At 50.3% G+C, this 25,858-nt stretch overlaps 12 protein-coding genes across 12 annotated transcripts; 6 read left to right on the top strand and 6 right to left on the bottom strand.

Annotated features, from left to right (window-relative positions):
- Positions 1–116: 116 nt before the first annotated feature.
- On the bottom strand, positions 117–2,864 carry CI109_101268 (uncharacterized protein; the record flags this gene model as incomplete). Its single annotated transcript, XM_032008349.1, has 18 exons — positions 117–163; positions 232–355; positions 423–639; positions 700–857; positions 912–967; positions 1,017–1,059; positions 1,115–1,309; positions 1,370–1,458; positions 1,509–1,531; positions 1,595–1,611; positions 1,666–1,756; positions 1,813–1,973; positions 2,029–2,048; positions 2,107–2,113; positions 2,179–2,261; positions 2,320–2,364; positions 2,416–2,446; positions 2,505–2,864. The coding sequence occupies 18 exons, from the start codon at positions 2,862–2,864 to the stop codon at positions 117–119; spliced, it is 1,767 nt and encodes a 588-aa protein (XP_031857366.1).
- Positions 2,865–4,252: 1,388 nt separating this feature from the next.
- CI109_101267 (uncharacterized protein) lies at positions 4,253–4,637 on the top strand (the record flags this gene model as incomplete). Its single annotated transcript, XM_032008350.1, has 4 exons — positions 4,253–4,276; positions 4,335–4,404; positions 4,468–4,562; positions 4,620–4,637. 4 exons carry the CDS (start codon positions 4,253–4,255, stop codon positions 4,635–4,637), a joined length of 207 nt encoding a protein of 68 aa, XP_031857367.1.
- Positions 4,638–4,802: 165 nt separating this feature from the next.
- CI109_101266 (uncharacterized protein) lies at positions 4,803–6,080 on the bottom strand (the record flags this gene model as incomplete). Its single annotated transcript, XM_032008351.1, has 2 exons — positions 4,803–5,388; positions 5,440–6,080. The coding sequence occupies 2 exons, from the start codon at positions 6,078–6,080 to the stop codon at positions 4,803–4,805; spliced, it is 1,227 nt and encodes a 408-aa protein (XP_031857368.1).
- A 240-nt stretch (positions 6,081–6,320) lies between these two features.
- Positions 6,321–7,011, top strand: CI109_101265 (uncharacterized protein; the record flags this gene model as incomplete). Its single annotated transcript, XM_032008352.1, has 5 exons — positions 6,321–6,396; positions 6,479–6,549; positions 6,623–6,747; positions 6,815–6,875; positions 6,940–7,011. 5 exons carry the CDS (start codon positions 6,321–6,323, stop codon positions 7,009–7,011), a joined length of 405 nt encoding a protein of 134 aa, XP_031857369.1.
- Positions 7,012–7,123: 112 nt separating this feature from the next.
- Positions 7,124–8,093, bottom strand: CI109_101264 (uncharacterized protein; the record flags this gene model as incomplete). The annotated part of the gene is made up of 5 exons (XM_065966941.1): positions 7,124–7,544; positions 7,596–7,619; positions 7,671–7,807; positions 7,863–7,962; positions 8,023–8,093. The coding sequence occupies 5 exons, from the start codon at positions 8,091–8,093 to the stop codon at positions 7,124–7,126; spliced, it is 753 nt and encodes a 250-aa protein (XP_065823013.1).
- Positions 8,094–8,121: 28 nt separating this feature from the next.
- On the bottom strand, positions 8,122–9,606 carry CI109_101263 (uncharacterized protein; the record flags this gene model as incomplete). Its single annotated transcript, XM_065966940.1, has 5 exons — positions 8,122–8,195; positions 8,246–8,396; positions 8,690–8,699; positions 8,753–8,967; positions 9,010–9,606. The coding sequence occupies 5 exons, from the start codon at positions 9,604–9,606 to the stop codon at positions 8,122–8,124; spliced, it is 1,047 nt and encodes a 348-aa protein (XP_065823012.1).
- A 467-nt stretch (positions 9,607–10,073) lies between these two features.
- Positions 10,074–11,456, top strand: CI109_101262 (uncharacterized protein; the record flags this gene model as incomplete). The annotated part of the gene is made up of 5 exons (XM_032008354.2): positions 10,074–10,104; positions 10,169–10,599; positions 10,657–10,743; positions 10,796–11,216; positions 11,275–11,456. The coding sequence occupies 5 exons, from the start codon at positions 10,074–10,076 to the stop codon at positions 11,454–11,456; spliced, it is 1,152 nt and encodes a 383-aa protein (XP_031857371.2).
- Positions 11,457–11,516: 60 nt separating this feature from the next.
- Positions 11,517–13,187, bottom strand: CI109_101261 (uncharacterized protein; the record flags this gene model as incomplete). The annotated part of the gene is made up of 7 exons (XM_065966939.1): positions 11,517–12,142; positions 12,196–12,286; positions 12,348–12,406; positions 12,458–12,552; positions 12,604–12,872; positions 12,936–13,043; positions 13,152–13,187. 7 exons carry the CDS (start codon positions 13,185–13,187, stop codon positions 11,517–11,519), a joined length of 1,284 nt encoding a protein of 427 aa, XP_065823011.1.
- A 333-nt stretch (positions 13,188–13,520) lies between these two features.
- CI109_101260 (uncharacterized protein) lies at positions 13,521–17,341 on the top strand (the record flags this gene model as incomplete). The annotated part of the gene is made up of 16 exons (XM_065966938.1): positions 13,521–13,626; positions 13,687–13,780; positions 13,825–14,292; positions 14,351–14,372; positions 14,442–14,706; positions 14,874–15,028; positions 15,079–15,175; positions 15,218–15,371; positions 15,724–15,860; positions 15,921–15,973; positions 16,024–16,130; positions 16,184–16,358; positions 16,522–16,815; positions 16,971–16,999; positions 17,053–17,108; positions 17,166–17,341. 16 exons carry the CDS (start codon positions 13,521–13,523, stop codon positions 17,339–17,341), a joined length of 2,388 nt encoding a protein of 795 aa, XP_065823010.1.
- A 125-nt stretch (positions 17,342–17,466) lies between these two features.
- Positions 17,467–19,554, bottom strand: CI109_101259 (uncharacterized protein; the record flags this gene model as incomplete). The annotated part of the gene is made up of 4 exons (XM_065966937.1): positions 17,467–17,898; positions 17,954–18,160; positions 18,219–19,125; positions 19,181–19,554. The coding sequence occupies 4 exons, from the start codon at positions 19,552–19,554 to the stop codon at positions 17,467–17,469; spliced, it is 1,920 nt and encodes a 639-aa protein (XP_065823009.1).
- Positions 19,555–20,931: 1,377 nt separating this feature from the next.
- CI109_101258 (uncharacterized protein) lies at positions 20,932–22,250 on the top strand (the record flags this gene model as incomplete). The annotated part of the gene is made up of 2 exons (XM_065966936.1): positions 20,932–21,196; positions 21,334–22,250. 2 exons carry the CDS (start codon positions 20,932–20,934, stop codon positions 22,248–22,250), a joined length of 1,182 nt encoding a protein of 393 aa, XP_065823008.1.
- Positions 22,251–22,298: 48 nt separating this feature from the next.
- On the top strand, positions 22,299–25,543 carry CI109_101257 (uncharacterized protein; the record flags this gene model as incomplete). Its single annotated transcript, XM_032008358.2, has 4 exons — positions 22,299–23,781; positions 23,835–24,744; positions 24,800–25,463; positions 25,526–25,543. 4 exons carry the CDS (start codon positions 22,299–22,301, stop codon positions 25,541–25,543), a joined length of 3,075 nt encoding a protein of 1,024 aa, XP_031857375.2.
- Between the last annotated feature and the right edge of the window lie 315 nt (positions 25,544–25,858).

Raw genomic sequence — 25,858 nt, 5'->3', positions numbered from 1 at the left:
GCATATCATAATCCAAATCTCATTTGCATCTTTTCCCCCGTTTTGACGTTGCCTTCGTGTCGTATCCCAGACGAACTTTTCCCTACTGCCCATGTCCCACGGCTCCCAAGATCACTTTAGAAATCGGTGTAGAATCCAGAATCTTTTCGAGCCTTTGTCATAGCTATTCAATAGCAGGGCAATCATTAGCATGATTTCCGACCCTCGTTTCAGCGCAAATGGATAACTCACCAGCAATGATAGCACTTCCAACACCTGAACCATCCTCCGCATGATGGGTCACAATCTTCTTGCCCTTCTCACCGAAGATGTCGGTAAGAGCGGTGTGTACTCGATCGGCAAAGTTGGGGTATTTCTACGAAAGAGAATTAGGTCAGTGGGCCGGAGCACCTTATGTACAGCGTATCACGATCTCCACTTACGTTGTACAAACTACCGTCGGCACCGACGGCACATCCTTCTTCCAAATAACCCTTCTTGCTAACGATGGCAGCGATACCACAGGCTGAAAGTCGAGCAGCACGTGTACCGATCAAGACAGCGAGCTTCTTGAAGAATTGTCTCTCCTCGATAGTAGTCTCAACACCGAAGAAGTGGGTAAAGACACCAATGACGGTAAGGAGCTCGTCGGTTACATCACTAAATGCACAGGGACATATGTCAGTAATCTATCACGAGGTAAAAGGGCGCAGTACGCACCTCTCCATCAAACTCAGGAAAGCAGTGTCGAAAGCATATGCCTTTTCAAGCTTGTAGGTGTTCTGACCCAGGAAGAGATCACCCGCATCGATAAGCTCGCAAACGACAAGTCGGAAGATTTCACCGAGGTAGAGACCGGCAATCATCTTCTCGAATGACTGTCGCGTTACGCATTAGCAACCAGCCTGCGCATCTCCACGTCGACTACACACCTGTTCTCCAGGCTTGTTGGACGACTCATCAATGATAATGTCATATTTAGTTCGGGCTGTTCTGAAAGTCAGCTAGGTGGACACTCCGCAGAGGATAGTACTTACGCAGGTGTTGGTGATCGAACGAGTCGAAAGCTCCCCATTCACACTAAAACGATGGCAGATCAGTATCACCACAACGTCTGAAGATTACTGAAACTCACGTTGATAGCCATACCCTGGTCCTTAGCGAGACCCATCTTGTCGATCTTGGGGATACTAACAGCAGTCTCCATGTACGCAGCGTTACATCCAGTTCCGAAAATGACGGCAATCTTAGTGTTTGGGTCCACATAGTTGGAAGCGATCAAAGTTCCGGTGGTGTCGTTGATGAGAGCAGTGAGTTCAGCGGGGACGTTCTGTGACCGATCACTCGTCAGCCCTCTCTTATATGCTTATTCAGCCCATTTGAGACTCACCAATCGGGTAAGAGAGTCCTTGAACATGGCAGCGACGTCTCGGCCTTCAATGTTGGGTGCTCCGAAACCCTTTGTCCATCGGATCAGAACTGTGCAATGTTAGTGGATGTCCTGACGGGCAGGATCGAGAAATGCTCACCTCCGTGGTCAATTCGTTCTTGCCTGATGGTGATGGGAGTTAAGTCAACTCCAATATAGAATACCAGACCAACCAGTCCGACTCACGAGCAAGGGTATGAGAACTAGTATACACATCGCGTCAGCTTTACTTGCGCTCGTCTGAGGGAGATACTTACAGTGAAACCCAGTGGAAGTTTCTCGTCCTCATCAGTTCGGCCAAGAGTATCACGGATAAAGCTGTCCAAACATTCGGCGCAGAAGTCCAACCTAGAGCAGGAGCATCAGTTCAACTGTACGTGAGAAAGATTACATACTGTACTCACAAAGCTTGACCTTCATCTTGCTTCTGCTCCTCGGTCAAACGGTACTTGGTTTGAGTAACCTCGAATTTACCGTGACCGAGAAGGGTGACAAGACAGACTCGGAGGTTGGTACCTCCCAAGTCGAGGGCGAGATAGTCTCCCTTCTCTTCGCCGGTCGGCCACTGCAAAGTGGATATGTCAGACAGCGCCGCATATAACAAGACAAGAGATACTTACGCCAAAGACGAAAGCGGGAACTGAACGATGATGGAGACGTTAGCTGAACATGTCGTGTAGTAGGCAGACGAGACATACTCATGGGCTACAAAGCGAGTAATTCAATCAGCAAAAAGGACCACGTCGACCCATCGATACATGATGACTCACAACAACCTGTCCGTCCTTTCGGAGACCGTTGTCCAAGGTGTCCTCAATAGCATGGACGATCATTCGCATCCTCTGAGGAGTCACTGAGTACGGCGGGACGGTGTCAGGTCTTTCCAAGCTTGAATGATGGCTCAAACTTACAGGTCAAGAGACTCTCGTATTTCCTCAAGTGATCCGCCATGGTCTCTGCGTTGTCTCGTCAATGCCACCCAGCATATTTTACACGAAACGACCTACTCTTCTCGGCGTGAGGGAACTCGACGTCGGCCTAAAATGCGACCCATCGTTAGCATGAGTCGCCTGAATTAAAAGAAAATGTAACCTACGTTAGTCCTGGTGTGGTAGACATTTTGTCCACCTGGAGTCAAGGCAACTCCACTTCCTCTCCTACTAACTCTTCCGCTTCCCGCACCGATACTGGCTTTCCTCTCGGCGGTGAAACTGGGTCTACCGGGGATGGAAGCCTTACGACCAGCGGTAGAACCGAGGTTGGTTCCGTTCTCCAAGACGGCGGAGCTGCCTCGTCTCTCGGTGTTGGGAGAACTGGGAGCGGATGGAGACCGACTCATGGACGGAGGGGTGGTGGTGGTGTCGAGCTCGGCGAGGCGAGCGGCAAGCTTGTCAGGGTTCTCAGCCATGATGGTAGGTGGTTTAAGATGGGTAAAACCTAATAATTGTGAAGTCATGGTGGGTAAGCGCTGAGCAGAACGGCGGGTTAGGGCGGGATTGCATATATCTGTCGCAGGTAGAGTTGGGCTCATTAATGAGAAGAAGCAGAAGCTCACTTGTTGATTTTATAGGTACTTGATTGCTTCCTGCTGGACGACAAAGGAAGGTCGTACAGGACACAGGAGAGGACCAAAGCGTCAGCCGAAGCGAGACTTTCGGAAATATAGAATGTGCTGTAAAGGGGTTCGTGCAGAGAGGGGAAGGGGAGGAGTGGGGCTCACCTATCAGTGGAAGATGCTTTGTGTGTTCAAGAAGGTGTTGCTACTTTCTGAACGGATCTTAAGAAGCAAGTGAATTGATTGATTGATTGATAGATAGATATGGATATGAATTGCGGAGACGTGCAAAAGTAGTACCGAGTACCAAGAGTCTCGGGTGGGGGATCTGTCACTTCGCTACCGACAGAGAAAGAGGAGCAGAGGGGGAGTGTGAAGTCATTTCTTACCATCATTTACCCTGAGATTACAAGGCATTACAAGGCATTACCGACCACGCTCCTCGCACCATTACCAAATTCACCCCCGCCGGTCCTGTCCCCCAACTTGGCCATCCGATCCCCACGGGGTTCAGACCGACTGCCGCAAAAGAGGGGTTGTAGACGGGGTATGGAGAAGAAGCGCAGCAAGTTTGATGCAGTCTCTTTGATTAACAAGATGCGATAGAGTTTGAAAAGGGGCAACCTCCAGTGAGCGACTTGATTGACTCGACGACAGATGGCCCCGCTTCGTGCACAAATCCGATCGGACCGCTCCCATCAAGGGGGACAGGGGTGAAAAGTTTAATGATGTGACCGGATTTCACTGGGTGCTCCGGTCGCCGATCACCCATACCACTTACAAGCACACCAACACACACATGCATACCTATTCGTACACAATCACGCAAGGACATATTTCACTAGAATCATCTCTTTGACTCCTCTTTGTTCTTCTCTTCACACCCCTTGTTGCCAATCGTATCAATTCGTTAAGACTACACCTGATATTGCTCCTTTGTCGACCTCGACACCGTGCACAACATCACAACAGTGAGTCCGGTTTATTCCTGCCGGCCATCCTCCTTTATGCGTTTCATTTGCCACCTGAACAAACGTGTATCGTGTCGTCATCCACCCCTCTCGTCTCGCTTCATCGAACATCGTTAGCTCGCTTCTTGATCCATCCTACTTTTAGCGACTAGCCAACGAAGTGGATTCCTATCAGCGAGCACAACAGATTGAACCACTCCGCCATCACAATTGAGAGTTGACCTTTTGATCAAATCGACGTACGTTTCTCTCGGAATATACAAGAACAATCTTGGTGACAACCAGTAGATGTGGGGAGGCTATTGGTCACCTTACAGAATGTATTCACCTTACCCCTACGGAGTGAGTGCTTTCCATCTTTACTTATTGTCAGGGTTCAAGCTCACTTTATGGGCTCTAGAGCCCCGTGATGAATTCTTACTACGCTGGTGGACTTGGTGTGCCATACATGATGGGAATGGGAGGTATGGGTGAGTCTACACACCTCTTCGCGGCTGTCTGTTCAAAGTGGGAGCTGATGTCCCTTGTTCTAGGCTATGGCCTTGGCGCTGCAATGTACGGGATGGGAATGGGGATGGGATATCCCTATGGAATGATGGCCAACTACCCATATGCTTACAGCGGCATGGTATGTTCTCGTCGCCGCTCTTGAGCGGACTATTGTGCTGATGATCATGCCAACTAGTATGGGATTGGCTTCTGACCGCGGTATCGATGTCCTTCCCTGGGATCACGACTAGACTATGGAGTGACAAAGATGAAGGTGAACGGAGCGGCGGTGGTTGTGAGGCGATGACAAGAAACGAATCGCTTGTATAAGTTACATGGTTATGATTACACCGTATGATTGAATGTATGTAAGAACATGTTATGCTACAGTTGCCGAGGCCGGTTCTTCAGCTATCAAGTAACGAGTCACCAGTAAGGCCTTTGTATACTCCTTGACGCCATCCTCCTCTCCGTCCTCATCACCTTCATCTGCAATACCATCTCCGATCACGACTTGCGGTATCTCGACCTCGGACCACGACCATACTCCCACCTGCCACTTCTTTTCCAACTGGTTGTCCGGCCCTTTCGAAGCGAGCAGGCGCGAATCCAGACCTAATCGGGGACACTCGCTCGGAATCGGTTGAAGTATCGCCAATATTCGAGTAGGGAAGCTTCCCGTCGATGATGATGAGGACCACTTCAGCACTTCACACCAGAACATCGTTGAGTGGTGTGTGGGTCCGGGGACAGATGTTGTCAGACGTAAACGGATAACCGCTGAACTTTGGATATGTGCGAACGGAGTGACGTTTGCAGTCGGTTTCGGTTGATTTGATCGAGCTGGGGTGAGGTTGGATCGATGTGAAGGGTACAGCAGATGTTGCGTCGACGTGTAGAATAAGTGAAGTGAGGAGTTGGAAGACGAAAGCAGATTGGCAAGGTGAACAGAAGGAGGGGTAGCTCTACGTGTGCATGTCAGTAAACGTCGGTCAAGAGAGATGAACTGTACTTACCCCTTACCACTCCATTTCTGTATTCTCTTCCCTCTCGGTGAGACTCCTACGCCTTCATCTTCCTCCATTAAGCTCGCCTTCTTCTTCGCGAACAGGTCTTCCGTCACTGTCTCGGCGGAAGGTCGCGCATCGTTCAGTGCGATCTTGGGTTTCTCATCAATATCTGTTTCGACTTCTCGACGAGGTGTGATCAGTCCGATTCTATCGTTGATTCGTCGCAAAGCTTTGCTCGTCGATGGGCCGGGATCACCTAATTTCGCCGCTTTGTTGGATGGAGTATGTAGAGCGTTGAGCGGCTGAAATACGGAGACGAGACGACGGGGCGTAGCGTGTGACAGAGGGAGAAGCATTGGCTTGACATCCTCGTCAACGGGAGGTGGTTCGTGGGTTCGTAAAGGAGTCGCTGGCTCACGAGGTCGACTTTCCTTGGAATTCGGGTATAGGGCAGGAGTGGATGGTTCCGCTTTGACCCTAGTGGGTGTTTGACGGGCAAGTTGAAATGTGGAAGAGGAAGAGAGCGGAGTCGCTGCGGTGATCGGACGAGCTTTCTTCGCTTTGGGTGTATTCAGAGAAAAGCTGAATGCTGAAGCGGTGATAGGGGCGGCTCGTTTGGTAGGTGGATTCGGTGCGTTGTTGGCCATCGCGACCGGCCTCACATTGCCTTAGTGAGGGCTGGCCAAGTAGGAATACTGATGGGTTGAGGGCAAGAGGAAGAAGGAAAGTGATCACTGACTCGGGTGGCAACAAACCAAAGCAACAACCAAGTTGTGACGTGACAACATTATCTCACTCTAGACGAACGCGAATTCTCGCCTCAACCTTTCCAATTCACATTCTTTTCTTGTCGATTGATCACACATACAAAGCAATACACCACAACCATGTCAGACCCGAAAGTAGCAGCTGTACAAGCTCAATTACAAACGCAATCTGTCGCCTTTCAGAAACTCGAAGCGGGTGAGTGGGGACCAATGAAGTTGCTGTCCTCTGATGTCTGGCAATGGAAGACCTTGGGCTAATTTCATTCAACGGTTCGCAGAGCTCGCGGGTATTATCGAGGCTAGACAACGGCTCGACTCACAACAAGCAGAGAATGAGCAGGTCCTGAAAGTGGGTCTGGCTTCTGAGGCTCAAATGTTCTAGTATTGAGCTGGATTGATCTTGAATATCTGACCGTGCGCAGGAATTCACGTTACTCAAATCCCACAACACCGTGTACAAACTTGTAGGACCATCATTGGTTCCTCAAGATTCGAACGAGGCCAAAGTCAATGTCGAGAAGCGTCTCGAGTTCATCAAGTCTGAAATGTCAGTTTCGTCTATATCGTTCTCGACTCTTCTGGTTGGACTACAAAGCTGACATTGCGATGTGCAGTAAACGAGTAGAGGCTCAATTGAAAGAAGGAGAAGAGAAGGCAGCAAAGAAGAAGAACGAGGTGAGTGGAATTTGAACCTCCTGAGACGTATGAACGCCGCTCAATCAACCCGTTTTTCTATCAGATCATAGCCCTGCAACAACAGTTCCAGGGATTGCAAGGACCCAGTGGACCACAGCAAGCTGTCAAGGCCTGATAGATATACATGTAACCCATGCATTGCGCCCCGGCGCGTCCTTTTATATGATTTGTTATTGACGGTCTATTGTACAACTAATTTCCGTTCCAATTTAGAATTGACAAACATCTCAGGTTGACCCATGCCCAACCGGTGTCGATTGATCTTCATCTCCTGACACTGGCGAATCCATTAACACAACGCCCTCCTCATCGTCCTCGTCCCCTCCTTCGCTCTCGTTGTCCCTGACGACACCAGTATCAATAGGTTTGAGCCTGTCAAAAGGGTTGTCCTCTTCGCGTGCAGTATCCGCCGGCGAGGCTATCGTCATGTCTCGAGGACTTGTGACAGTGTCACCTACAAGATCGCGGTATTTCGGGTCCTCTGTTTCGTCCGAAACCGATGTGGCGCTGGTCGCTGGGTCTTGAGAAACGTAAGAGTCCATGGAACCGGATGCCATTGAGACGTTAGTGGAACCGCCAGGTGAAAGTGGGCCACCGGGACCTCCTTGACTCGAAAGGGACCGGCGGTGCAATTGTAGTCGACGCATCCTACACAACTGTCAATATCCAAAAATTGATCGATCCCACATCCCAACTCACTTTTGGACAGCCCGAATCACAGTACTAGAATGATCGTCAGCATTCTCTCTTTGCACCAAACGCTTGACAACTCACAAGATCCCACGCAAAGAACCGATAGCATTTCGGAGTTCCTCTTGAGTAGGTTCCTCCACGTGCTTTCCAACATGATACAAGTTCTCCTCGGTGTCTATCATCGGTTCATCGCCGTTGTCCGTCACCCACGAATGCTCCTGGGTCTAATAATCAGCATTCGGTCTGACATCAAACATCCGCGAGGTTACTGACTCGTATCACCGACATTTCGATTCGTTGTTGGGGATCTTTACGAAGCATACGCTTGATAAGGTCTTGCAGGCATGATTCCCACTCCGAAGGGATTCGCGGTCTACAATGAGTCGGCCAATCAGCTAGTGTTTGATCACAATGTAAACATCGCAGCACTCACTCCTTTTCTCTGACAGCCTCGAACAAGTCGAGAGGGTTGGAAACATTGAAGGGTAGGGAACCGGTCAACATGCAATAAAGTGTCACGCCTGTATGTCAGCTATGAAGCGTTAAGGCAGAACTTACCCAGAGCCCAAATGTCAACTGCCTTTCCATGCAGTTCTTGGGTGTGTGCTACGGTCGGAGTGAGCAATGCGTAATATATACCCCAAGTTTATACATACCTGTGAAGCTCTCCGGGCTCTGGAAAGCGGGACTTCCTCCAGACGTTTTGATTCGGTCGTCGCCGGAACTGGTAAACATCTCGGACACACCAAAGTCGCAAAGCTTCACGAGTTGTCGGTCCGCAGATAGAAGGACATTGTCGGGTTTGATCTAACTTGTCAGTCTGGTGTCCAGCCGAAGGATACTCACATCTCGATGTATGACCTCGTTTGCGTGTAGGTACTCCAAACCAAGACATAGTTGTCGGAAGTACTCCCTTGTTTGGCGCAAATCAAACGGTGGCTCGGCGTCTTTCTCATCTTCGCCGATACGAACGTCCATCAAGGTACCACCTGACATGTATTCCAGCACCAGAAATAACGAGTCGGCGTTGGGGACTGAAATGGCCTCATAAAGCAAGACAATCTATTCTATGAGCAATATATTGCCGAGAGGTGACTCACGTTTGGATGACTATGTGGGCATCGTTGTCAGCAGGCTGTCTCCAAACGATTCTCATCACTCACTCTAGCTTCTTCATTACAGCAATCTCTCTTCTGACCAAACCGAGAGGATCCTCGTTTGTGGTTTGAGTTCCACCCCATGGTCCCCCTCTCTGTTCCTCACCCATAGGACGTGACCCTGGCTCCTGTGCCCTCCTGTTCCTGCCTCGTGTATTCTTGCGATGTTTTTCTTGCAATGATTGGTAATGCAAACGAGACTTGGAAAATTCCTTGACAGCCTGTTGACAAGTCAGACCTGTTGGAAGGGGTGTCGAACTCACATATTTCTTCCCGGATCCTACGTCCACACCGATCTCCACCTTGGCATATGCTCCTTGACCAAGACTCTCCCCTATCCTGTATTGATTGATCATTCGTTGTCCATCCTCCGTACTCCTCTGATGCCCGTCCGTAGTCTCCCTGACCCGATGCGTAGAACTGGTTCGACGATGATGTAGGGTACGAGGACGGAAGTGGGGTGACGAAGGGGAAGGTGAACGGGGTCTTGAGGATGAGGGTGAGGGCGATTCCGCGCGTAGCAATGATGGTTCTTTGAGAGGTGAATTAGACATGTTGGTCGCTGCTAATGGTACCGGACCAAGGGAATCAGATGGAGCTCGAGGTTTGGGTGGTGGGACATCCTTGCCAAACAGGTTCGAAGAGGGAGTATCACCGTCCCCTTCCTCGGGAGAATCGTACTCTATATCCTCGTCGGAGCCTGCTGGTGACCTAATCTGGGGTGATAGGTTGAATGTTGGAGGATGAAAGTCCTTCGGATCCGTAGGGGAAGGAGGTGAGATGATAGTCGCCGGTGGTTCTAGCAAGGCACATGAAGGTCGTTTACTGGACAGCTTGCTGTCGGAGGTGTCTGGTGACATTATAGCTGTGCGGTAATGAGCTCCCTCACGGCTCAGCGCATGACTCGTTTTAGAGATTTACAGGAGACGATTGAAGTGGTTCAAGAGAATGGATGGAGCGTGGGATTGTTGTTGTATTGTGGTCATAACCAGTGGTGAGTGATTTATTCGTAAGGTAACATTCATCCTTGATATTTTCCCTGAACGGTGACTCATGGTGAGAGTGGCAGTGAGAGTAGGACCTACGGTCAACTGCTATTCACACCGGGAACCTGTGCATGCATTTATCAGTCGTGAGAAGCAACATCCTTACTGATGATGTGAAGGTATACATACTATTCGGTGATTTGCAGATGAAAATCAGTGATGTGTCCTCGAACAGGCACTCCTGGGTGAGGTGATCCGGCACTGTCTTCTTCCTTGTCAACGAGCAACTGTGCACGTGTAAGTCATTCAACGTTGAACACACACACACACACTCACTCACAATGCCTATGCCTTCAGCAACAGACTTGGGTTGTCTGTTGATTGTCTATCATCCCTTCCACTATACGTCAACACATCCAGCTCGTGAAATTTCTAGCGAGAACCTTTCCGCACAAAATCTTGCTAAAACCTAAAACATTGTTCCAAGTAACTACCTCTCGCTGTCCTGCACCGATGGACTCATCTCCTGATCACGTCAAAGCACCTTCAACCCCTCAACGCGCAGTGACGCTCCCCACTCCTCCTTCGACCGAGCGTAGACTGGTTAGATATACGGGTTCTGAAGAAGACCACTCTCCCCAATCCTCAAGCGGCAATCATGGTGGCTTGAAACAGCACCCCCAGACTCCTTCTCATGACCGACCCAGAATTTACAATCATTCCCAAAGTCAACCTTCACCGTCTGCAATCACTCTGTGGTCCCCTGGCTCAACTCACCAACAAATCGAAGATACCTCAATAGTGCGCCAAAAAATCAGGCATGGACGATTCGACAGCCGAGATAGCGGTAATCACTACCACAAGAGAGTGAGTGTACTCAAATATATGGGGTGCGCAATGTGTGGGCTGATTATCTGCTTCTAGGCTGACGTCAACCACATCGGCGAACCGGATGACGACGATGTTGTCTGTGTTGGCGACAATTGGAACCGCTTGGCAGTCACACCAAATGTAAGTGAACAGGTTCGCTCAAGAGTACCTGACTGATACCAAAATCTTCCAGAACCACCGCCGTATGCCAATTGCAGATACGGAGCTGCATTTCACACCCTCTACGACGACTACAGCTTGTCGATCAACACACGAAGAGGAAACTGAGTACTTCAATCTAGATCCCGGGCGTCCAGGAATGAAACGCGGCGGTTTAGAGTTTCAAGAAGCCAGCAGCGACGACGACGACGACATCGATTTTGTTGGAATGCTGAAATCGAAGCGTCAAAAGCGGATACATGGTCAGGCGCCTTCTGGGGGAGAAGTCGAGTCCACATCAGACACTCCACTTCGAGCACTCTCACCCAAGCAGGATGAAGGGTGCTCCGCATGTGGATGTAAGTGCGGAGGAGACAGGAAGCAAATGACCAGCGGTCATGGATCAGGAAGCGGTAGCACTACTCTCTCCTTACAGGTTCGGGCCAACATTCTGAGTAAGTTCTGATCTGACGTCTAGCCACTATACTCTTACTGACGTGACACCTCACCCAGCACTATTGTTAGGCTCAGGCGAATCGCTCTTCAATAGGCTCCGGTCTGCCGGTTGTGTGAACGATTGGAAAGATATCGCGTCGATGGTCGGCGCTGCCAGAGAGGACTACGACCGCGTGCGTTTCTGCGCCAAGAGCATGCAGGACACTTTGCCGGGGAAGATGAGACGAGGCATCTTGTAGACTTGAAGACAGAAAAATCCGCTAGGATAAAAATCATACCATGCATATACAATCGCCATGTCATTGACCAGCTAAGGCAGCCATCTCCTCTTCCGTCAACGTTCCCATCACTTCATCCAAGCCATCGCTCCCATATTCCGTGTCCTGACTTCCAGCGCGACCACCCTCAGCTTGCAGTTGTGCAACACGTGTTGACCTATGACTTTCCTGGGCAGCTATGCTTTCTCGAATCGATTGAGGGTAAAAGCTGGCGAAGGTAAGGTAGGAAGTGTGACCTTTCATTTCGGTCGAGGGTCGAGTGAGAACCACGCTGTCGTACGATACGGGTGGTTCGGACCATGATGAAGTCAAGCCGTTTGTAGTAGATGGCTCAGGCTTGACTTCAACCGCGGTGACAGTTTCAGACGGAGCTACTGGCTCAGTGGCCGTAGAATCGTCCATTAACTTGCGCTTCGATCCGATTTCCGTATCACCATCCACAGCTTCTATCTCGCCAGCGGCCTCCTTCGCTTTCCGCACCTTTTCCCGCGCAGTTTTCATCTGTATTACTCTGCGTTCCTCTTTGCGCTTTTCGTGACCTTTTAATCTGTCGACGATCGCAGAGATAGATCCCAATTGGGATGCTGAGGAAGAAGGAGGCGGTACAAGCTCGTGCGTACGTATCAGCACTTCTTGAGTGAATACATCTATGAAGAAAGTGTCAGCTTTGACAGGATACCTATGTTCTGAGCTTACTCACCGGAGAATCCCTCCGCGCGAAGGGTGGACACCGTCTTTAGGACCTGCTCTAGACATGGGCTGAAACAGCATATTCTTGTGATGACGTCCGACTGCAGATCGTAGTAATATTTATCAGTGACAAATTTAGCCCTGATAGTCAGTAAGACTCACCCGTAACGTCTTTATCACATGAGGAATAGCTTCCCAAGGAGCAGGAAGATCAAGAAACACTATATGAACCATCAGCAACCCGAATTTGTTGGGCCCGTCAAACAACTCACCTCCTTCGACGTCGCTTGCTCCCTCGAATCCATCCTTACACACGTTGCGATGTTGCAACTTGACATTCGACAATCCGTGAGCCTCAAACTCCCCTCTGTCCATGATGGTCAGCTGGTTCCAATTTTTGCTTGGTTGCATAACTCACAAGGCTGCTTCATAACGAGGACGATGGTACTCGAATGAGAAGACCTGGCCCTTGGGACCGACCGACCGTGACATACTGTGCGTCATGCTTCCGCTTCCAGTTCCGGCTTCGATGACCTTTCCTCCAACCCGTACCGCCAGCTTCATCGTGATGTAAGATATATCGGGCAGGTATAGGATCTGTGTTCGGTGCGGTAACGATAATGTCCAGAGTTCCGGAGTCGGTCGAAGGAGATGCAAGTAACCCGAATGAGGTGGAGGGGAGTGCATCTATCTCAAAACGATTCAGCGCTGCCGATGATAGTAAAACCGTCTTTGATCCGCTTAGCTCACCTTTGAGCCGAATTTGTGGCCTATCATATCGTCATGGAAATATCGTCCGAACTTGTTGTGGAAAGACTCTCCCGGAGTGACTGTGATAGCTGTCATATTGTCACGAGCCTAGCAGTCAGCAACACCGTCTCGGTCAAGAGAACTCACCATGTAGAGGATGACGATATCACCGGCCTCAATGTGCACTCGTGAGTGAAACATGGAGGAAGGCGCCACGAGGGAGCTCGTGGAAGGCTCTGAGTCGTTGGACATCATGACGACAGTTGCACGAGGTGTAAATAAGGACGAACCGAGTTGACAAGAAGTGGATATGCGATACACAAGACGACTGCAGATGATGATGGGACAACGGTCACTTGCACTATTTTGAACTTTTGAATTGCGTTGAATGGTTACGTAATGAATAAATACATGACCCAGAACACGAACGATAACATGGCAAAACGGTGATTCAGTTGAGATTATTTCGTTCAACTAACAACATTCTCTGTCAGATAGACGCTTTCCCTTGTCAGATCACTTCCTTCCATTCAACAAAAGGCCAAACGAGTGGATCGAGCATAGGTTCCTTGGCCGCCGTCCAATATGTCGACTGATCTCCGTGTGCTCCTGCACGCTGTTGTCAATCCATCTTCCAACGAAGGATATGTTCGCGACCAACAGACCCTCTCCGATTTGTTCAAAGAGCCAGGTGAGTCACCGGCAGAACAGGCCAACAGCTGACTTTCAGAGTTCTTCATTGCTCTCCAAGCTCTGGCTGGTGATCACTCATTAAGTCAGCCAGAGCGACTCATGGCCTCGGTCATCACCGCCAGAGAGCTCAAAACGAAATGGAGAAGCAAGGCGTGAGTGGCATTTAACTGAACCTCACTGATTTGATGCAGCTTAGTACCCGAGGCGAGGAAGCCAGAAGTCCGGGAGCGACTCTTCCGATTCTTGGAGGAGCAGGATCTAGCTGTGAGTCCAGTGTCAGAAGATTCAAGCTGACTGGGGATAAGATCGCTCGACCTCAATTGAGTTTATTGGTAGCCGTCGCTAGGATCGAATACCCCCGGACTTGGCAAAACCTTCCTCAGCTGCTCTTGGAGCCGTTGCTCACCTGCTTAGCCCACCTCGACCATCCTTCAGCTACGTCGTCCTCGTCTACGAGTACTGTTCTACTGAACACGCTGTGGACTATCAATGCGTTGGTGAAGGAATGGCGTACTGTCAAAGTGGCACAGGGTGTAGCCGTGATGCAAGCTTTCGAGCAAGTCTTCACCGATCCACTGCAGAGGGTTTTAGCTATCTGGGGAGAGGAGGAAAGGAACGGGAGAGGAGATTGGGTTCTCGGCGAAGCGGGAAGATACTCTTTCAAGTGAGTTCACCCATGTCGGCTCAGCTGACAGATTAGAACTCTCGCCCGATTCTGTCAGTGGCATTGGTCTCGAGCCAAAGGTCTGCAGACAGAAGACGCTCATCACAAAGTAGGTCGAATGTCTAGTGGGCCGTGCTAACTAGCTCTAGATCCACTCTCTGGTCCACCATACTGTTCATCATGCCCCTATCGTTCAATCTCATCGTCTACGCATTGTCTCTGAAGCACAATCCGAAAAACTACTGCGCTCGCTCACCAAACACCTCCGAGCTATCGGCAAATGGTGGCGAGTCATGTTGGCTATAGATCCTAAGGGCTTTTGCAAGGTGCAAGACGTTACAACAGGAGTCGGGTGGTGGTGGGGTGAGGTTGGCGGTGTCGTTGCTGGTTCAGATGGTTCCGTGGCCAACGATGGTAAGTTGAGGCGGCCCGCGCTTGGCTGACATCTAGACTCGGATTCTTGCCCGTATCCGAAACGATTCCTCCTTCTGGGTTTACTTTTATTCAAGGATATTCTCCCTATCCTGGCTTTCGACCACCCCGAAAGTAAGTCTAGGTGGATGTTCTATTGCTGACGTCAGTCTTCACACCTGAATTCATCCTTTCCGCCTTTCACCTCCTTGTCGACAAGCTACTTCCGCTTACATCGACCGATCTCGAAGCCTTGGAGGACGAGCCCGAAGAGTGGCTCATTGGAGAGAGCGTAGACGAGGAGGCATGGGCATTCGAGTTTAGGGTGAGTTACGCGTTTGAAGTGGCTCGCTGATTTGATAGCCTTGTGCCGAGCGTGTTCTCATTGCTCTGAACAACTCTTGTCGACACATACCTCGGGAGAACAAAGTTATCGAACCAGAAATGCTCAAGTTACTCGCAACTACGGAAGGTACGTGGTATGCAACGTCGCAGGACTGACTTACATATATAGCGGCTCCGCCCAACGATCTGCCGTCTGTCTTACGTCGCGAGTCGGTTTACTGTGCTTTAGGTCGACTGAGTCGATCAATGTCTACATATGGTGGGGTCGACTTCAACGCGTTACTGAACGGAATGGGTGTATGGATTGGACAAGGTCAACCATTGTAAGTCGCTCAGCCTTTCAGTATAAGCTGACAATAAGACATCGGATTGTGAAACGACGCATTGCGTGGTTGATCAAGGAGTGGGTCAGTGGGGACGAAGAATGCGCAAAGCTTCCAATAGTATGGCAGCTTCTCTTGCACCTTCTTTCTGAAAGAGGCGAGTCGTCCGACCGAGCTGTTCACCTCACCGCGGCAGTCGCTATCAAGGAGTGTGTCGACGTGAGTACACCTATACCGGTGACTGGCTGACGAGATAGCAATGGGAAATGCCGATCGACTACTTCATTCCGTTCCTGCAACAAACCGTCCAAGAACTGTGAGTGCTCTCCAAGCGACTCGAGCTAATAAGCAGCATCAAATTGATCGGCGAATCAAACACCTTGGACGGGAAACGATACGTCAACGATACCATCGGAGTTGTCATCGAGCGGGTGGGAGACAAGATTCTTCCATTCTTGCCAACTCTCGCGCAAGCGGTGCCTGGACTATGTGAGTGCCGCTTGTCAGGCATAGGCTGATTGTCAGGGCACAATGCTGCTGGTCTCGAAGGTGAATGGCTTTTCAAGGCGTCGCTCGTGGTCCTCACCACCAAGCTGGTTTCTGTAAGTTTACCTCTCCGGAACCTCAAGCAGAGCTCATTTTACGCGAACAGGCCGCCAAAGAGTCCTCGGGCGATCTGATGGAGCTTGTCATTCCCTTGATCGAAGAAAGTTTGCAACCCCCAGCAAAGGATTTCTTCGAGGAGGATGGGTTGATATTGTGAGCATATTGCTCTTCGCACGTGAATGTACTGACCAAAATCTTTGTCGCAGATGGCAGACTGCGCTCTACAATGCTGCTTCACCCTACCAACCTACTCAAGCCACTGGTCTGATCCGACTTCTCCCTGGTCTATTGAGCATGCTGGGAGAGAATATGGATTTGTTACCAAAGTTGCTTGGCTTACTTGACTCGTACATTCTACTGGACGCTGCGGGCATCACACAGGTACGTTGCATGGAATGTGGCCAAGCTGACGACCTAGACCTACGGCGATGCCATCACTTCGACTTTAGCCAAAGCCCTACTGACCAGTAAAGCCAACTCTAACTCGATAAAGCGGTTACTGCAAACAATATCCTTGCTTGTCCGAACAGCTCCGCTGAACCAGCTTGCGACCCTGCTCCTGTCGGCCGGTATATTTCAGCACATTACTATCGCCCTCGAGGACGACAAAGCTTCCGGTCAAATTCTTGCTGCCTATCTCGAAATCCTCTCACGAATCGCAATGGTTGATCCAAACGGGTTCCTGCAAATGGTGGGCGAGTCGGCACGTAGACAGTCAAAGGATGGTTCCAAGCTTCTAGAGGAAGTTTTGGATGCCCTCTGGAGGAATTTTGATTACGTCGGTGAAACACGCATGCGTAAAGCTGTCGCAATGGGAGCTGGAGCATTGTTGACTACTGTAAGTAGCTACATATACTTTTGCGCTGACGCGATATCTAGGGTAATCACCAAGTATTAGATCGATTCGATGGAGAGTTTAGTAAGTCACTGAGAAGGGGAAAGAATGCTGATGGTCCAGTGAACATCTTCCTTGACGTTTTGGGAGAGGTCCAGATTTCGCAGGAAGATCCCTCCGGCCCAGAGTGAGCTAGCCCGATTAGTTACCCCGTGCTCCACGCTAACACCGGATTGTCAGAACTGGTCTTTTGCCATGGCAAGACGAGCATTCCACCATCTGGACCGAAATTCAAGGTGCGCTGGCGATCCCCAAATGATGGCGCCACTTCACGCTGACATTTCACACTACAGACACACCCGAAGGAAAACGTCGTCTTGTTCTGGAGAATGCCGATCCCGCCTACGCCGTCCCGCTGAAATCATATGTCGTTCAGGTTCTTACGCAATCGCAAGCGGTAGGACTGGGACCATATTGGGATAAAGCAGACGAAGGAACCAAACATAGTCTTCAAAAGTTCCTCCACTGAACACCATTTAGGATTGTTATACCCATCATATTCGCACTAGAGTAGAGCATCCCACATACCCTAGATGTTTGACATATTGTTACATAATGCATGACATGTACAACACATAACCACTGTGCAGTACACTACAACCATGAAGCAAATCGCCATACAATAGGAATTCTCGAAATTACAGCTCGGGTCGTCTCTCGCACATCGAAGACAATCGGTTCTTCCGGTCTACCACCAACGAGCTTCAGATTCCAATCAGGAATATAGCTGCGGCCCGGCAGCCATCGCAGAAAGGTTGGGTCATTCCATGCCAAGGACACCTCGAGGCGATATCGGCTGAGCTGGGGCAGAGCCTGGGACGGATGACCTAGGCCGGCGTAAAAGGTCAGGGCTGACGGGACCGCGATGTGAGCCTGGGGGTGGAAAGTGATAGAATCTGTTTTGCGACGGGGTTGATAAGGGATGACGTCTCGACCATCGGTATTGGCCGCGAACGGAGCTGTCCATGCGGTTTCGGGGATCGGTTGATTCGCCGTTGAGGGGCGATCTATCGAAGTCTCATCCAGCTGTACAAGTTCACTTGTCAGCCCAACCGTGACCTAAACCTGATCGGCAACTCACGTGCGAGGCGTTGATTTCGACAGCTGGTTTCCCATCCGTGTTTGATGACCCCTCAGACAAGACCGGCGTCAGTGTGTGAGAAAATGCCTCGGCTGGAGGGGCAGAATCAACTTCTGACGAAGTCACAAGGGGCTGCGCGTCGGGCTGCACATCTTCCTGCCTTGCTGTGGGGTGATGTGAATTGCGATCGTTTTCAGTGGTGGTAGACTTTAACCATGACAAGGTCAGCGACAGTGACGTTGTTGACCACGTCGATCACACTCACCACTTCTTCCACGCGATGACCGTCAGCGACTTCGTTAAGAGTTGCGTCAAGGCTGTTATCCTCAACCACTTTCGTAAAAGTGGTATCACCGTCGGTCCAAATAGAATCAGGAAGTAGATCAGGCTCTGCTTGTTCGGGACTTTTTAGCATCGACTTATTCTCAGTTGTGGCAGGCAGGATAATCGTCTGTCGTCGATAGAGAGGATCGGGACCGGAGCGTTCGAATGCAGGATGTGTGTCCGCAAGCACTTCGGAGAGGTTAGGCTGAGCTTGACAAGCAGAGCCAGACGAGGATGCGGACGAAACGGAACGAGGCGCGCTCACAGCTTTTCTGAAGTGCGGAGATTCAGGGGATTCGACCGGGTCGCCTTCTTCAGGTAGGGTTTCTTCGTCAACAGCTACGTCCGCATTTCCGTCACCCAGCCGACTTATTGGACTCAGGGCATGACGAGTAGGCGTCGATTGCGAATTGGTAACGAAGGCTACAGCTGCGGGGCTGGAGTGCGTTGAATGCGAGTGGTGGAACGCAAACGAACTGTTCGATGGTGAGATCTGATGCGCAGGCGGTAGGTAAGCCAATCCACGTCCAGATGGTCGTTTGACGATGGTGGGCTGATGCAATCTAGGAAGTGACCTGGAAGAGGGAAAGCCGCTGGTACCAGAAGACGTGGAACTGAGGATACTGTGTACTGATGTTGGCGATCCCGGTTGGACCGCCGTGACCACGTGTGGGTGGAAAGGCTCGCTTGACACTCTGCTGTGCGACCCAGAAGTGTCGACTTTTCCAGCTACCACCGAAGACTGTTCTTTAGCGAGAGACAAAGGTGGAGTGGGAGAGGCGAGAGCGGAAAGGAGGGATGTGGCGCCGAGGGGTGGAGAAGAGGAAGAAGTAGATGATTCTGAATCGCTGTATGTCAGGTAGTCAGCAACGCAATACTTGGTTTATCATGTCAGTGACTCGCCTGTTTTGACCATTGGCGGGAATACTTGACGATCGACCTCTGACGAACTCTCCGTGAGCGGTTCCAGTCCCCTTCCTATTGCCGAGCCTCAGATTGGGTTCGCTATCATGACGTCTATGAGGTTGATCGATGTACGAAAAGAAACCTGGATCTGAAATGTTGTGGTCATGAGAAGGTGACCGTCCCAAACGCGATTGATAGACTGAAGGGGTTGTAGGGAGAGCGGAAAGATTTATGCTAGAGGAAGTAGCGACCGTGACAACAGGTGGCGCACCGAAGAGCAACGATGGTGGTCTTGAAGCGGAATGACGATTCTCCCGTGGAGGTGAAGGTGAGAATGGACGTGCAGTGGGTGGTATCGAATTTGAAGGCATTATTATTAGGCCTGGTCTATAAAGCACGATCGGTGTGGGTCAGTGGAGAAGGTAGTCATGAATGGACGTGATGTGACGGTGGGATTTGATCAGACAAGGTAAGATTTATATGTCGGAATGTTGACGATGTGAGAATTGTGAAGTATGACATTTGGTTACATACTGTAGATACACTGGACATATACTCGAGTAGATTTGGTTGGCGTAGTGATTAGTGAGTGGTAGTGAGCAGCGATTGTACGTATGTGCGCGGTAACTTGTCATCATCGTATACTTGCTATGGCTAACAGGTAACTAACCACGTTTGGGGCACCATAAGTGAGCGAAATAGGCGTGCAAAAGCCACGCAGAATATGTGCTTTTTGTGTACCCGTCCAGATGACGTATTCTGTTCGCAGCCAATCTCATGACGCGCGCCTTTTGATCCTTCCCATAGAGTAGGGCGCCACATTCACGCCCCTCCGCGTCCAGTTCCACTACGGTAGGAGCAGTGAGGGGAGCTAAAGCCTTCCTCTCCGTACCATTCATTCATCTCACGAGCTCGAGCAAGATCATACCCTCGTACCGTCTCTGCATTCGTGCAGGTCATCATTCATCAGCCGCACGAACTATCACTTTCATCAGTCATCTCATTCAATCATTCACAGTATATATATAACACTCCCAAGTTGTAAGGTCAAACGAAATCAACCAAAAAGGATTCCAGCCAAACAATTGCTCGATTCCCAAACCAAACCAAACCAAAACTGGGACCCTCAATTCCCGCGTTTACGTGATCAAAAAGTAACCAAACCTCCTCTCTCCTTCTCTCTCCCCCTTGGACACCGCCTCAGCCTCCCCTTTCATCTTTGCTTCTTCCTCTCCTCTCCGTTCAATCGTCCTCATCTTACTACCCTCCTTCCTTCCTTCCTTCCATACATACATACATTTCCCCCCTCTAAGCATCGCGGTCGGTCCTCGACGACACCAGTCAATCGTGCACTTCCAGTGATCGGATAAGAAGTGAGTTAGAAATCGTTCAACGACGTGTTGCTTGTCACCATCCCACCTTTTCACGTCATATTGCTTGCTTCCAACCACTTGAGCCATCGCGCTCGTCACACCTATCAACCGTGTCCTGCGTGTGAATTGTCCCGCCAAGTCCCATCGTAGTGCAGCAGTCTCTTATCCACATTGCTTTGATCTCGTCTTGCATAGGCGGCTCCTCTTCAATCTTCTCATGCGGAATTAATATTGATACCCCGCTTCTTCAGCACATCCCCTCTCGCTCTTTTTTTCCTCGACCAGCTTATACGGAACAGCCCCCTAACGACTATTTGACGATCTCAACGAACCCTGTTATGTGTCAATAAAATTTCGGATACCAACAACACTACGATGTCACGTCCCGTCCCCAACCAGAATGTCTCGTTTCAGGAGGCTGTCCCACCATCGCGTCGATCAGGCCGTGAGGACCAACCTCCCAGGCCACCAGCCAAAAATCTCCCATCTAAATCATCCTTCGCCACCACCACGTCTGGGACTTCTGCTGGCGCATACAATTCACAGCCGCTCGGATACGATGATGAGACTTATGTTGATGTAGCCTCAGTCAATCCGGGATTCTCAGCCTCAAATGGCGCAGATGTGAAGAGAAAGAAGAGTATGGTCCGGCCGGAAAGGGAGCGGATTGACCCCGGGCATCGGTTATGGCATTATCGAGAACATGCCGCCGAAGACGAGATAGACGTCCAACCAAGTTGTGAGTGCAGCTGCCCAAAGACTGTGCTGATCGAATAGCCACCGGCAATCAACCGTACAATCCTCGATCTGGAGGAGCCAATCTTCGCCGTGGCAAATCTCTACTTGCTAGAGACAGTGACGATGTCGATCATCAATCTGGGTTGAACATCTTCAAACGAGGCGCCACTATCAGGCGAAGAGCATCACAAGCAACCCCTCGACAACCTCCAACCGGTGCACAAACCAACCGAGCTGGCGCCGGGCCATCAAAGGAGTCAGAGGAAAGCTTTGGGTGTCTAGGCAACTTTGCTCCAGGTCCCAAGGACTGTTGGATGGTTTACTGTTACCTCTTAACGATTTGCGTCCCCGGCTTTGTGCTTCGAAACGTTTTCGGCAAACGAACGCCGGATGCTCAGCGGGCGTGGAGAGAGAAGATGGGAATCGTCAGCATCGTTGCGTATCTCATGGCTGCTGTCGGTTTCTTGACATTCGGGTTCACACAAACGGTGTGCGGTACTCAACAAATTCGCATTGCTGGCGGTCAGGCGAACAACGGATCTCTGGTTATCAACGGATACGATTATGATTTTGCTCGATGGAGGCATCCGGTGGCTGGGGCCACTTTCAATGGAACGACTAGCCCACTGTACATGGATGAGTGGATGGCAGGCGGCAAAGACGCGAGCTTTATGTTCCAGAATGTCAACAAGCACTGTCTCGACATTATCACACCGGCGCCTGGATCCGGCATTCAGAAGCAAGGCAACCAGATGGCATGGTACTTCCCTTGCAACCTCCACGACCAGAATGGGACGTCTCCTACGAATCTTACCGGATATTCCGATAGCACAAACTGTCACACCAGCAACGCTGCTCGCGATCAGTTCAAAGCAATTGCGCCTACGGCAGAGATATACTACACTTGGAAGCGGGTTGAAGATCCATCTCGTAACCTAGCGGTCTATAAATCGTAAGTTTGCACAATACCTGAGTTGTCGCTGACCATCAGTGCCGTCATTGATATGAACCTTCTTCAATGGCTGGACAAGACTCAAGTGTCTTATCCCGCCTTCTTTGACACTTTGAAGACGAGAAACTCGACTTATGCCGGTCAAGATATTACTGCACTGATCGAACGATCCGGCCATACCCAATATGCGCGATGTCTGACGGACGTCATCCAGGTTGGCTTCGTCGACAGTATATCAATTGGATGCGTTGCGTCCGATATCGTCCTCTACGTGTCTCTTGTTTTCATCCTCGGCGCGGTCATGATCAAATTCGGAATGGCTGTCGTGTTTGGATGGTTTCTCAGTTGGCGTCTGGGAAATTTCGAAGGGGAGAGCTATCAGCAGAGAATGAAACGTGCAGCGGAGATCGAGAACTGGACGGACGATATCTACCGAGCTGCGCCCGGTTACCTTCGGCCTAACGCCAACAACAACGGCAAAGGTGGTGGTGGTGGTGGTGGCGGCAACTCCCGGAAAACTGTTTTCCTGCCGACCACGTCGCGTTTTAGCAAAGCGGAACCTATGCTCGTTTCGTCATCACGACCTTCTACCGCATACGGCATGGGAGGTGACTCGAGACGTCAGGCATCAAGTGTTTATGGAGCAAAGCTCGGTGCCAGTTTGCATACTACCCCTCCAGGATCACCCATGCTACGTAACTCACGCAGCTCGACATCTCTACCCTTCCGAGACGATTCTCACCAATCACTGTCCGATCAATCTGTCTCTAACCCCACCAATTGTCCGTTCCCTCTCGGTAATGTGGTTCCCCAACCTGCACCCGATTTCGAGCCGTTCCAGTTCCCCCTCGTTCATTCCATCTGTCTAGTGACGGCCTATTCGGAATCTGTCGAGGGTCTTCGAACTACGATCGACTCCCTTGCCACGACAGATTATCCAAACTCTCACAAATTCATCCTGGTTGTCTGCGATGGTATGGTTCGTGGATCCGGATCTAAGCAATACACTCCCGACATCGTTCTGGGTATGATGAAAGAGCTCGTTGTCCCCGCAGAGGAAGTTGAGGCTCACTCGTATGTTTCGATTGCCGATGGCCATAAGCGCCACAACATGGCCAAGGTCTACGCCGGTTTCTATTCATACGACTCGGAAACCGTCGAAGCATCCAAACAGCAAAGAGTACCGATGGTGTTGGTGGCGAAGACCGGCAACCCGTTGGAAGCAAACGATGCCAAGCCGGGAAACAGAGGCAAGCGTGATTCCCAAATGGTACTCATGAGCTTCTTGCAGAAGGTCATGTTCGACGAACGTATGACCACTTTGGAATACGAATTCTTCAACTCCATCTGGCGATGCACCGGTATTCCTCCAGATCGATACGAAACCGTTCTCTGTGTAGATGCAGACACAAAGGTCTTCCCGGATTCGCTGACGCGTATGAACGCCTGTATGGTGAATGACTATGAGATCATGGGCCTGTGTGGCGAAACAAAGATTGCAAACAAATCGGAAACTTGGGTGACTATGATTCAAGGTATGTCTCGATTGGTTATTATTTTTTCGATCGATAACTGACTATGTGCAAAGTCTTTGAGTATTATATCTCCCACCACCTGACGAAAGCCTTCGAATCGGTCTTTGGAGGTGTCACCTGTTTGCCTGGTTGCTTCAGTATGTACAGAATCAAGGCACCCAAAGGTGATCGCGGTTATTGGGTACCTATCCTCGCCAACCCGGATATTTGCGAACATTACTCTGAAAACGTCGTCGACACTCTTCACAAGAAGAACCTGCTCTTGCTAGGCGAAGATCGATACTTGTCGACTTTGATGTTGAAAACATTCCCGAAACGAAAGATGGTCTTCTGCCCCCAAGCCGTCTGCAAGACGATTGTGCCAGACACCTTCCCGGTCCTTTTATCACAACGTCGTCGTTGGATCAACTCGACGGTTCACAATCTTTTCGAACTCATGCTGGTTCGCGATCTCTGCGGAACTTTCTGTTTTTCCATGCAGTTCGTGGTATTCATGGATCTCGTCGGTACCCTGGTTCTTCCAGCCGCGATCAGCTTTACCCTGTATATCATCGTCATTTCGATCATTCCCGAATCAGTCACCCACATTCCTCGCCCGACCGTCTCTCTGATCCTTCTCGCCTTCATTCTCGGATTGCCCGGTGTACTTATTGTCATCACCTCCCGAAAGGTCGCCTATGTGGGGTGGATGTTGATGTACCTCGTCTCGCTTCCAGTCTGGAATTTGGTATTACCGGCTTATTCTTATTGGCATATGGACGATTTCACTTGGGGAGAGACGCGAAAAATTGCGGGAGTAGCCAAGGAGGAGTCTCATGGAGGTAAAGAGGGAGTATTCGATTCCAGTCACATCGTCATGAAGCGATGGGTCGAGTTCGAGAGGGAGCGTCGATGGCGCAATGGTACCACTTCCCGTGATTCGCAGTACTATGATGTGGTCCAGCGATCCAGCTCACCCAAGAGGTAAGTCGTTTCCGGTTTGCAGTTATAAGCCAATGTCGTCAACTAACGACCACAGCGGCCATCCTTCAAACAGATACTCGGTGGTTTCCACCAGTGAGACTTACAACAGCGGATTCGGGACGACTGAAAGCAATCCGCTCTTCCGTCAAAGCCAAAGCTTCGCCTCTATGAGTCAACTGGCACCAAGTCCAGAAACCCACCCAGCAAGCATGTCGCAGCTTGCGCTTCCCCCAGCTCGCGGAACGTCTCTTGGACCCGACCATTCTCCGTCGTCAACCGAATCTGGCATGTCCAATACTTTGGAACGAGGACCTAGCGACAATCCGTCGACTTTCAGTCACCCGAGTTCTTATAACGCTTACCAAGCGTATTCCAGTGAAGGTTATCAAGACGAAGCAGAGCAACCGATACTTCCGTCCAACTACCTTCCTCAGTCCGCATCGCCTGAACCACCATATGCCCAACCGTCGATGTCGACGGCCATGTATTCAGACCCAGAAGAGATCGGAAGGCAAACATCATCGGGGCGAACCCGTCAACCCTCTCAGCGGGGCGTTTCGCTTGTTGACACTGGACCCGTCCGTACGACCGGACAGGTCGCGGCTCACGATCCCGTGCGTCGGGTTTCCCGACACCAAAGAAGAAGTTCCTCTCGCAATCAGCTCGTCAGCCCGATTTCTTCGAACGGAGGGCACGCCGCCAACTTGCCTCCAGGCGCAGTAAGTCCATATCCGCAATATTCAACACTAGGTTTCTAACGCTGATCGTATCGACCTCTTAGGCACCTCCCCACTATTAGATTGATGCCTGAGAATGTTTCCCGACATGGACAATTGGACCCTATCAAATAATGTAATGATAAAATCGATTGAAGATATACCCATTCCTTACGACCCACATTTTTACGAACACACTTTGATCTTTTTCCCCTTACCGTGTTTTCCTTACTATAGCCCGTAGTGTTACTGGTCCTGATCCGTCTGGGTACTTTCATTGGCTGTGATGATTCTGATCCGTTTCATGCATACACGTACAATGTCGTTCGTTGCCTTTTCCTCCTCCTTAACTGAATCATGTGTGTAAACTGATAAAGAAAAAAAGAATGACGTGGCAA

The sequence above is a fragment of the Kwoniella shandongensis genome, chromosome 2 (genome assembly GCF_008629635.2).
Source record: "Kwoniella shandongensis chromosome 2, complete sequence".
NCBI classification, from domain to species: domain Eukaryota; kingdom Fungi; phylum Basidiomycota; class Tremellomycetes; order Tremellales; family Cryptococcaceae; genus Kwoniella; species Kwoniella shandongensis.
This window is presented reverse-complemented; position numbering and strand designations above follow the sequence as displayed.